The following is a 12,072-nucleotide window of genomic DNA, read 5'->3' on the forward strand; positions in this document are numbered from 1 at the left end:
TATCTTTGAAACAAGGAATTTTGATACAGACTTCAAGACCCTGGTTGATGGCTTGGAAGTTAGCTCGAGCGTAGTCGTATATGGTTTTATCGTTGAATTTACGAACATTTGGGCGACTTGGAGAGATATAGAAGAAAATGGCCTTGTGGTCACTGAGACCATCAATGACATGCTAAGAAGTGATGTGCTCAGGATGGGACAGTCTTGTAGATGCTTAAACATTAGGCTCTTGTAGCATAAAAGGAATGCAGACAGCCTTTCAGGAAATTCAGAACTTCTTGAACACTTGAAAGATTGTCACAATTGTTTCCCGCTTTTCCAAGAGACAAGTGTGTTGAAAAAGGTGCGTGACCCGTTTGGGCGACTCTTAGCTGAGTACAAAGAGATTAAGTCACGTTTCAATTGCGTTAGTGTTCCCTCCCTTTTCCACCCATCCGAAGGTTATTAGGAGTGTAGGTCTCTTCATTAAATGGGTTGCTGTGTTTGAGAACGTGTCGTGTTGTCTTTTTCTGTTCCGTGTCTCTGGTTTTATCGTCGTTTTGTATCAGGGTATATTGAAGGTATATATTACTGTATATGTATCAGGGCAAGTTTCAAGCTTCCTGAGCGCGCACAGACGGTGATGTCAGTTTTCTCGCGACGTAACAGACGGAGAAAGACACCGGCTGTCGCGCACACAGCCATCCCGAAAGCTATGCCCATCTTTGTTGATGCACCCACGAATCCACAGGAAGACTGCCGAAGCTCTCCCACTCCTATGAAGTACCTGTAGCTTGAACTACAAACAGTTCGGTGCACACTTCACAAAACGAGAACAACTGATTGCTGATTTCATGGGCGCTGCCATGCGAGCCGAGAAGGGCAGTTCAACAGAGCAGCAATTTTAGGTAAGTTCGAACGTGGCGCTAGTCGTCGGTGCAACAATTTCCAGAGCGAACCGACCTCGATCAGCTCAGATAACGCTTTTTCATTCTTTTTCTTTTTAGTATTATTTCTTATTATTTTTTTATTCATTTCCATTTCTAATTCCAAGTCCAGCTCAACCGCTCAGCGCGCTGACACTACTGCAACGTAGAGTCAATAAATCTCTCGCTTCCCTAAGGAGAAGAGCACTTGAAGTATATTCGTGTTTTGTGATTACTTTTTCCTCTCTCTACCTTCCAGAAACATACTGTTTCGGAGCCAAGACAATATAGTTGCGAGCGCAGTTGAAATACAGAAGTATATATAGATCCCGTACCGTGAAGACCACCACCCCAAACGGTGTTGCCACGGTTTCGGTTTTGACCCATGTGCATGTCAAAATTCAGGGATGGATATTTTAGTACACAAACCTGTTTCAAAATTTTTACACGTGGTGTGGATTTTAACTACGACAGTCTCCCATATCGGTATCTGACTTTTGTTCAAGCAGTCCTTAATAGAGTCAATTAATGAATTTAATTGATTAGTCATCCTTATTAGTCATTATAGTCTTTCTTGGAAAAGATACGCGCCGGTAGAACTCAACTGTGAAAATGACGTGCTCTCGTGACTTTTTTTTATAAAAATGTGTCCAAGCTGAAACACGCACACACACAGAATAAACAGGAACGTGCCACAAAGGCATACTTCGTGGTCGTAGCAATTTTTAATAGAGATCTTTTTTTTTAATAAAACAACTAGGACTACTTGTACATTTAGTTTCGCACTTACGCGTATGTGAGTGGAGGAAAACCTTATCTGCAAGGTATTTTGGCATTATAATTTTCATAATTCACTAAGATGTATTTTTTTATGAAGCTGTTTTTCTTTTTTTCTAGAAACAGAAAGAGCATAATTGCTGGCAATCGTTCTAGATATGAGATGAATCCTTCATCTGTATGCTTCAAATTATTATCCACAGAGGTGGGATTTTTGTAGTGCACCGTTTCAGGTTTTCCATTCGCTCGCACTAACTCGGAAGTCCATCACGGCAAGGGGGAGCGAGCCCTAACCTAACCTACCCTAACCCAACCCAACCCAACCTAACCTACTGCTGGACATGGAGTTAGAGATTGAGAAGTGCGGCACATACAAAGAGGTCCTCAGAGCGAAAATTCGGGGGAGGGGGGCAGAGCCATCATAAAAACTCGAGGAGCGGTGGACTGTTCCCCCTGCCCCCACATTCCGATTGATACCGAAACTAAACAGGAGCAGCTTTCCAAGCTAGGGTTCCGGAACGAGCCGACAATAGTAAAAAACGATAAAGAAAAAAAAGAAAGAAAGAAAAGAGAGGAAGGAAGCAGCAAAAAAGGTATATTAGCTTGAACCGCAACTGGACAAAAACTATTGCTAATACGTTTTTCTTGTCCGGCATTTAGCAGCCTTTCTGAACCCTGATGTGGATTACAGGCCCAAATAATGACAAATGAGCAAGCAAGCATCCTCGCTGCTCACTTTTTGGTCTTTTACGTCGTTTGAAGTGCAAATTGTTGCGCCCCACCACTAGCGCCACATTGGCGTTCACCTAAAATTGCTCCTCTGTTGAACTGTCCTTGTCGGCACGCATGGCTGCGCTCATGATATCGGCAATCAGCTGTCTCGTTTTCTGGAGTGTACACCAAACTGTTCACAGTTCAAGGTACAGGTACTTAATCCGAGTGGGAAAGCCTCGGCGGTCTTCCTGTGGATTCGTGGGTGCATCAACGAAGATGGGTATAGTTTTCGGGATAGCTTTGTGTACGACAGCTGATGTCTTTCCTCTTCTGTGGCTGTGTACGCCCTGGCACATATACAATAATACAAATGTTATACTACTGTGCGCAAGTGAAGTATGCTGTAGGGTAGGGCGTCCGTCATGACACAGTGAGAAATAATGCGACGGACCTGACGGAAAGCACGTTAGGTCGGTTCCCGAGTGTTTGTGCGCTGAACTGAACGTCTATTGTTCAAAAACAACTTCAATATATTGCAGTTGTAGCGAGATAGTTTCCTTGGTTTCGTCGCATATTGCGTTCACTTCATCTGCTTTTTCTTTTCGCCAGGTGGTGTAACCCCCGCTTTGACTATCGCGGCCTCCCTAAGCTTTATGTGTGAGTTTTGGAAACACTGATATTGTTACATGTGAGACACTGTAGTGTACTGCAGCCAGCTTCACTGTTTGACTGCTAATTTGCACGGTTATTTCTTTAATATTATTTGAATAACTTTCATCTGATGCTGTACCATTAAGCAGGATAGAAATCCATTACGGATTAGAATTATTTTTCCTTTGCAATGTTACCACACTAATCTTGGTGACAAGTTGCCTCTCATTAAATTCCTTTGAGTTGTAGTTCACACTGCGTACAGCATAATGTGAGAATGAGAAAATGTATGCATCACATGTTCTCACCCGGGCAGCACACGACATCGGGCCGATATCGGCAGCAAGTTGGGCATGTCGGTCCAACACATCCCCGACACTGCCATCTTGTGACCGATGTACAGCTTGGGACAAAAGTTTGCGGAACACGGCACCTGCGTATTTCTTCATCGGAGCGCTTCCCTGCTAGCTATCACGAAGCTATTGAATAGGAAACGGGTGGCGGGCTATTCTATCCACCTCTCAGTATGTATGTCCACTCCTTTTTGCTGCTAGGTTGTCGCTCCATTGGAGAAATGCGACAACCCGGTGTTCCGTAAACTTTTGTCCCAAGCTGTACGATAGAAGTTGGCAATGTCGGCTCGATGTTGATGGAAAAACGCGACATTTAGCCGACACTGCCAACTTGGGATCGATATCGCGCTGAAGTCGGCAATGTCGGCTCGGTGTTCACCGAAACAAGCGACACCTAGCCGACACTGCTAATTTGCGACCGATATCACGCTGAAGTTGGCAATGTCGGCTCGGTGTTGACCGAAACAAGCGACATGTAGCCCACAATGCCGACTTGCGACCGATATCACTTTGAAGTTGGCAATATCGGCTTGATGATGACCGACACCAGCGAGATGACGCTGACACAATGTCAACTTACGATTAACACCCCACAGAGATTGACAATGTCGGCTTGATGATCATAGAAACGAGAGACATGACGCCGACATTGCCAACTTTCGACCAACATATATATCCCACTGAAGTTGGCAATGTCGGCTCGATGTTGACCGAAGCCAACGACATGACGCTGACACTGGCTTTCCATGGACTTACTTAGTTACTCGCGCGAAAAGCAAGTAGGAAACACGTTCGTTAGGTTGATGTCGAGCTAATATTCCAAGCAATTCCTCACTTGAGCCTTGTTTGTATGCTTGAGCGAATTAAACTGAGACACGTCACCTCCACCATTTTGATTCCGAGACGAGCAGGGCTCTCGAATTTGCGTAAGCTCGTAAGATATTAAATATATAGTACTTGTTTTCGCTTCGAAAGGAATGCCGGTACCTTTTGAAAGCTTCTTGCACTTTGGTGTCCTAGGAGCCTTTAAACTTCTTTTCGTCTTGCTTTTTGTAACGCCACACTCATTGCCTGCCATGGGAAATACAAGGAACAAAGGAAACCATACGAAAATGAAACGAGTAAGAAACAATGGCAGAAATAAGACGTCGTTTTCTCGCAAATAACCAGTCTAAAGTTGTTTTTGTAGTTACGATTGCGAACACGCGAATACAAATACCAAATTATGTTGGCGCAACATCAGTCACAAATCGGTAGCATGTCGGCAGCATATCGAAATGACATCGGCGGCATGTCCAAATGATATCGGACCAATATCCTGATCAGACATTGCCCCAACTCTGGGTGGTGTTGTAGAGTGTATGTTGGGCCGATATCGGGGTGTCGGGAGGAGTACATCAGGCCGATGTCGCCCCGACATCGGGGTGGTGCTTTGGCAGCATCCTCTACAGCAACTGCTCTTGGGCTTAAAACCCAGAAACTACACACGAAGAAAAAACAAAAACAAATGTAGAACAGACGACACAGCAAAAAGGACATGACAAAATGATTGGAACTGTGTTATGCTATATATTTTTTTTATATCGCTCTGGTTCTGCATTTTTGTGAACATCTGTCATGTATCTGGCACCCTTGCCCTCTTGTCACAAAAACAGCGTCAGACATAAAAATGCAGACAAAAAAGTAGAGAACTCCAACTTAACATAGCAAGACAGAACAAACATGAGGGCACAGGAAGCTTCTAGAGTCTTAGCACATACGCGGTGACCCCTCGGTTTCTAACAAAAACCGTGGCCCCTCCCCGAACAATACTGCCGTCTCCTTAAATAGCGACCGGTTGAGCAATCTCTCATTCAGTTTGGCACTGATGATGTCCGTCGCATGACGGATGAAACGTCTGAGTAAATCTTGTTATTTTGTTATGTTAAGTTGGAGTTCTCTACTTTTTTGTCTAGTTATGTCGTCTCCCAGCTTTTGGAGTATTTTTGCATAAAGATGCAGGTTGTGAGAGGCACATAAACACTGCTTACATTGCTAACCTGCCTATCACAACACATGTGAAAGGATTGCCAAATTAAAATTCAGTAATACAAAAATGATTCCGAAATACATAATTCCAATAGAAGGGAGAGTAAACATTGGAATAACAGGTAAAGGTAAAGCACTGAAATGTTGGCATTCTTCTGGTGTGTATGATATACTGCTCTATTCAACCATGATATATATGTTGTCAAACATTAACGTCTTGCATTCAACATCAAGATGCTATACCTATTCCATCTAAGTGACTCGTCTCTACACGGACACGTTGCGGACCATTTTGGCACAAAGATTTGATATATCTGCTTGTTGGACATATCAAGCAAATACAAAATTGTGTTACCTACATGTGCAGCATGTCAAGTGCATACGAGTACCTATGCTTTGCAAGGTTGTTCCAAAGTTCCAAGTAGTTGTTACAAAGTATGCTCGTGTTGAATTGGCAAAGCATTAGTCATCTCATAACAAAGTGATGAAAAAAACTCGTGTGAAATGCAAAGCCGCAAGCATTGTTGCATGGCTATGTTCACAATGGGCAATGACGCTTTTCACTTTGCGTACCGCGGAGTGACTATGCTCAATGAGTGGTTTGCAGCGTTTGATTGATGTAGGCCATGGCAACTACCAATGAACTTTGCAGATTGTGCAATGATACCTTTTGTGAACAAGACAAACCTCAATATATTCCCATGTAATTTTGATCCTACAATTAATTGAGTGTTTCAGGTGTTTAGGTGTGCACCTCCCTTCTGATATTTAGTGGAAATCACACATTTGGTACGCATCCTCTAAGCCTCTTAAAAAAGTGCCTTCTTGAAGTGGACAGGAAAACTACCTTTCGCAGACAGTACACTGCTGGCATACAAAACCCTTGTACAAAGTGCCTTGGAAACGGTACAAATGACATCATACTGTTCATCATAAAAACAAATGACATCATACTGTTCAACAGAGCCACCAATTTGGTACAGTTGACCTACGCTCAAAGCTAGGGGTGACGAGTTCGCGTCTAAAAGGCACGGTCTTGAGGGGATTACGGTGGTCTCTGAGAGAGCAGGCGACTTGCGGTCCTACTTTTCTTTCAAGAGGAGGAACAATTGCCCATTCGTGGAACCCAGCCCTCCCCTTCCGATTTGTTTCGGTATCAGTCTGTCTACCAACGTCATGATGACATTTATATTCCGTTGAGTTTCTTACGTGCTGTCCGGGACATGTATGTAGGTAGATATGCCAAGAAAGATTTCTTATTATTAACCTTTTTTGTAGTTTGAATCCTTCGAAAAACCATTGCACAGCACCAGAATATAAACGCTACATAATGACCCAGTTTCAGCATCTCAACTAAAATGAACGGTCATTAAATTACCGGTTCACTAAAGGAGTTACTGAAATACTCACCGCATCACCGATGGAAGAAAAAAAAAGTGTCTCTTAAGTTCAAGAATTGGCAACCCTTGATATTGGTCCAGTTGACAAGAGTTGGTGAAACCGGGCCTATGGAAGTCACCGAAACATTCATCACATCACAAACCAAGGTTTGTAAAAAGAATTGAGTGCTAGCATGAAGTTTTGCAATTGTGAGTAGCATTTTAACTGCTGCCTATGAAGCTGCAGCATAATTACAGCCAATTCAGATAAACTAGTACAACATTTGAGGGTATTCTACTCTATCTTCCTCTGCATGGTTCTAAACACTGTGATGATTCCATGTGCTCATCGTCTTTGCACAGATTCTGTAGCAGATTTATCAGCTATTTGTGTTCCTATTTGTGGTACTCTGGCAAACTAGCCACTCAACCCACGTAACACTTCCAGCGGAAACGGATGAAACAACAAAGCAAAAGGAAAAGAAACCCAGAAGTTCAGAAGTTCATTCACCAGAAGTTCATTCTGTCGGAAATACTGTGTATATTCCTCATTCACTGTGCACATAATCTGCAATTACTCTTACGTTTCACGTATGCCAGAATGTTAAATTATGCTAAACTTTATTTTCCATTCCGAGATCATTTCTTACTGGCTTTGACTTCTCGACTACTGTTAAAATGAATGATTTTCGATGTAGATTCATCATAGATCCCTGTATGTTTTCGGGTTTTTGTTGCATAAATGCCTGCATGTTTTCCCACCTTTTAGTGCATTTAAATCTGTGGTGTAGTGATTACCCACAACATCTATTTTATTGTTTATGCTTTGTTTGTTTGAACAGGCATAAAGGTGAACTCTATAACAACGGACCGTCACCCTGCTATAAGAAAGTACCTAGAGAAGGGAGAACCAGAGATCAGACACTTTTTCGACGTCAGGCATGTTTCAAAAAGTGAGTTGAATCATGTGGTGCTATATGGTGTTCCTCACACCGAATTGTTGTGCCTATCCCCCACTCCCTCCCGCTGTCCTCTCTCCATCTGTCCGCCCCTGTTCGCCGCTCATAGCCACAGTTGTTTAGTCACGCTAACGCGGAATTGAAAATGACATCCGCAAAAACAGGGTTCTACGTTTTTAACACTATCTTGTCTCGTGGCAAAGGTGTTTCAAAAGATACACGTCGATGAACTGTCGGGAATACAGAAGTAGTCTATGCAACGAAGCGGTTCTGAGAAATAAGACCTCCTAGGCAACATCGAAGCAGACGCTTCAGATCCGGAGTTACAAACATTTCCAACCGTTTCTTTTTTTTTTTTTTTTTTTTTTTTTAGTGTTTCGCTTTAATCCTACTTCACTGGATGGCTACATTACCCACTTTTCGCTTTCCAGACTACAATAGGATAACGTCGTGACAATACCCGGCCACGATATCTATGGAGGATCGTTATCCTCTAAGTAAAAATCCACGGATGATTCACTGACGTCCCGCCGATGAAACAATATGAGCAAATATTACCCTTAAGAGATAACGCTGGAGTCGGAACAAATAACCCACTTCGAGCTCCTATGAAAGATCTGTAGGCTGCAGGAAGAGTTTTGTGTGCTAGCTCGTCGTAGCTAAGGATTTCTGATTTTTGCTTGAAAGTTGGTGTCTCTATCGTGTATCTACTTCGTGCTTGCAGTTATACTTGGCACCATGAAGACTGTGTTTGTCATTGCTCTTGTCTTCGCCCTTGCTGTCGGTAAGTTTTGTTTTAGGTCCCTCTTTATCTGTTATTAACCGGCTGGTAGCAAGAAGTAAAGCTTTGAACTGGATGAACGCATATCGAACACGTTTGGAAATAAAATACATAAACCTCAAACTGTCGAGAATTTCTTGTTGCCTTTTAGGCACCGACAACCGACATGAAATTGAAAGGTGGTGTGATCAATGGGGCATGTCCATTAATTTCAGTAAATGCGCAACTATGAGTTTCACTTGTCGCAGGTCGCAATTGTTACATGAGTACAAAATCGATGGGATATGGATAAGCAAAGTAAATTACTACAAACATTTAGGGGTTACCTTGAATGCTAAGCTTTCTTGGTCTGAGCACGTAGATGATGTTTGTTCTAAGGCAATGAAGAAACTTGGATATTTGAGAAGATCACTGAAGTCTGCAAACACAGAAACTAAACTGCTAGCATATAAGACCATAATTCGTCCCGTTATAGAATACGCATGTGAAGTGTGGGGACCGTACCGTAGATCTGACATTATAAAACAGGAATCTGTTCAGAAGAAGGCCGTGCGCTTTATTTTATCCAGGTAGCATCCCATGTTCTCACCCAGTGCTGCGCTTCCGGGGATTTCTCAAAGTCCACTCGAGACTAGATTCCGAACGATTCGTATGAGGACATTTGACGCTATCGTAAATCAGAACGTTAGAAAACCGACTGATCATTATCCCTCCTTTGCTTGTCCTTCCTCTCTAAGAAGTGCGCACGCGTTAAATATCGTTCCTTTTTCCTATAGAGTTGATTGCTTCAAGTTTAGCTTTTTTCCGAGGTGTGTTTATGATTGGAATGCTCTTGAAGGTTCTGCTCACGAGCTACCTTCTAACCAGTTCTTTCAGGCACTCCTGCAATAGTCTCCATTGAGACTGCAGTATATGTAAATAAACCGTTACTAATGATAAACAGTTTAAATAGACGGGATGTTTTCGTTTGATGTAATACGCTTTTAGTGTGAACAAGTCCTGTTTCGCATGGATGTGTCTCGTTTAACATAGACGTGAACCTTTTTGTGTTGCAATGATATGGTAGGCAATATACGCCGCTAATTCTGTATAACTAAACTTCCCTTAATTTCTGTCAACTTTTCATAACAGCCTCGATGGCGCAAGACGTCGATGATCTTGAAGAGTCATCAGCCGTCCGAATTCGTCGTAAGTAAAATATTATATCACTTCACGAACATGCGGCAATTCTGAGGTGATTTCCAGCTGGAATGTGCACTTCGTAGTCGAAGGAGACGGATTCGTGCATCCCGGAACAGTACAACGTAAACCAGACATGTGTAGAAATTGCCCGAATGCAAGGTCTTGGACACAGCAGCGATAGCAAGAGATTTACACGGCTTTCATTTTCTCGTCACCCCATTCACGTCGGGACCGTGTGGTGTGTAATGGTAATATAATGTTAGAGGTCATGACAGTTTAAACTGAACTTCTCAAGAGTTGCTGTTGTTCTTAAAGACAGGTCCAACAGTAGTAATTAGTAACCGGTCTCAAATGCCTTACGTAGTAGTTCAATAGCACGTGATACCTGTCCGTCAATCCGCTGCGGCCTCTAATGTTTGCTCTGGCGGACGCCTGTGGCCAAATTATCAGTCTTTCAAATTAATTTGTTAGCATGAAAAATATGAAGGATTGTGTGCCATCACTAGGGCCCGGGTCTTTATGAAAAAAAAAAAGACATACAAAATATACACGCAGATGTGCGGCGCGAAACGTCTGAATATGCAAAATATGCGCAAGATCTGCACAAATATCATGATGCCGTGAATGTTGCTCTGGTACCTCTGCCTACCATAAAAATTGTATAAATATGAAAATTGTCTAAAAATGGCCTGCAAATGAAAATACGCATTCCTTATTAGCAGTTGGAATGTACGTTAACGCGCACAGCTATGCACTCCTCGTTCGTCATTGCAGTGTGCCACCATAGCCATAGTGAGGTTAAAAAAAAATCACAAACATACACGTATGTATGTTTGCGTTGCACGATTAACACCGTTAAGTAAGCCATGTACCGCTGAAATGTGCGCTACGTCGTTGGGTTTTATTCCGGCGAATTAGCTAGCTACATAACTCATTCAGCTACACAACTTTCATTCCCTTATCTTTATCAAGCACGACTCTCACTCACTGACTACTTGTTGCGCGTTCTGTTTTCAGAAGTTGGTTCTGGGTGCTAGTGGTGCTAACCGAATCCAATGACTGCGTAGCACGAAGCAGTTTAAATGCAGAGAAGTAGCTTAGATGTGCAGCTAGAATATAGGGATGTTGGATGGACCCCCCCCCCCCCCATTTTTTTAAATACCGTGGGAAATGGCAAAACAAAGGGAACAGCGAACGTTAATAAATGGTTCAGCTGGCGTCGAAACGTTACATCATGTGCAACGGTGATACTATATGACGGTCAGCAAGAAATATGCCGAAAAATGCAATTATATGAGCGGAATTGCAAGGGTGCAGGCTCATCCCTCATTGCTCAACTATGTAGTCATATGGCACACAAAACATTGTAGATTTGTGTCGTTGTGATTGGTGATGTGCGAGGTACCTTTGAATATCCACTAGAACACACTCGAACAATATGCATTTTGAATCAATTTCCGCCTTAGTCAACACAAAGACATGTTCTACGTGGTGACACATAAAAACATGGCGATGAAATTTCACTTTACAGTCCCTTTCAATTGGTATCGTAGACATTGACTGTTTTTATTTTGTGCATCATAGTTTTTCATCTTTGTGCTCTGCACTCAAACAATATAATTATATTTAAACGACAAACAAAGGAACAATTAATATGAACATTGTACTAGGTATGGTCAGTATGATGATCACGAGAGGGCTCAAGCCAAATTGAATGCCATTGTTTGCGTATGGTAGGGGGGGGGGGGGTGATGGTTTAACTGCTTGCCGTAGTTTGGGGGATGCATCAAAATATCACATAAGCAACGCAGTACGTTAGTCATTTAGAATATTGTGCTGAGTATTGCAAATTCACGATAATTCACTTCATAAACTAGGTGGCTGGTGGCTAGGTGGCTGTCCATTCAACCAGTACCAGTGTCGCAGCTACTGCACCAGTCGTGGCTACAGAGGAGGCTACTGCAAAAGCGTATTGGAGCATACATGCAAGTGTTACTGATGAGTCTCCAGCAGGTTAACGCTATGAAGATGGAAACGGAAGGGAACTGTCTTTACGTAGCGCTCACCGAATAAAAAAGAAATGAAGTAATATTTGTTTCAGATTTTACTGTGGTTTACTTCACAAGTGTACAGTAAAAAAGAAAAAGAACGTGATCTACTAGAATCTATTCAGAAATCAATACACTGGTCGGCCATTCCACGGCAAAAGTTGAATCGGGCTGATCGACCTTATTCGATTTCATAAGTCTAGTAGATCATAGATCTAGTAGATCTAGTAGATAGTAGATCATAAGTAAGATCACAGAGAGACACCAAAAACATTTGACCCGTGATTTAGAGCAA

The 12,072-nt window shown here is 42.5% G+C and overlaps 1 protein-coding gene across 1 annotated transcript; it reads left to right on the forward strand.

The window, feature by feature from the left end:
• The first annotated feature begins 8,339 nt into the window (after positions 1-8,339).
• On the forward strand, positions 8,340-11,820 carry LOC135373992 (defensin-like). The gene is made up of 3 exons (XM_064607008.1): positions 8,340-8,550; positions 9,679-9,735; positions 11,607-11,820. The coding sequence occupies exons 1-3, from the start codon at positions 8,505-8,507 to the stop codon at positions 11,726-11,728; spliced, it is 225 nt and encodes a 74-aa protein (XP_064463078.1). The 5' UTR covers positions 8,340-8,504; the 3' UTR covers positions 11,729-11,820.
• Positions 11,821-12,072: the final 252 nt, after the last annotated feature.

The sequence above is a fragment of the Ornithodoros turicata genome, unplaced genomic scaffold (genome assembly GCF_037126465.1).
Source record: "Ornithodoros turicata isolate Travis unplaced genomic scaffold, ASM3712646v1 Chromosome37, whole genome shotgun sequence".
Lineage (NCBI taxonomy): Eukaryota > Metazoa > Arthropoda > Arachnida > Ixodida > Argasidae > Ornithodoros > Ornithodoros turicata.

What these genes read in the sequence shown, in the direction of transcription:
- LOC135373992 (XM_064607008.1), top strand. Translation starts at nt 8,505, where the DNA reads ATGAAGACTGTGTTTGTCATTGCTCTTGTCTTCGCCCTTGCTGTCG. An exon ending in TGTCTTCGCCCTTGCTGTCG is followed by an intron (nt 8,551 to 9,678) that starts GTAAGTTTTGTT and finishes TTTTCATAACAG; the next exon opens with CCTCGATGGCGCAAGACGTC. An exon ending in ATCAGCCGTCCGAATTCGTC is followed by an intron (nt 9,736 to 11,606) that starts GTAAGTAAAATA and finishes TTCATAAACTAG; the next exon opens with GTGGCTGGTGGCTAGGTGGC.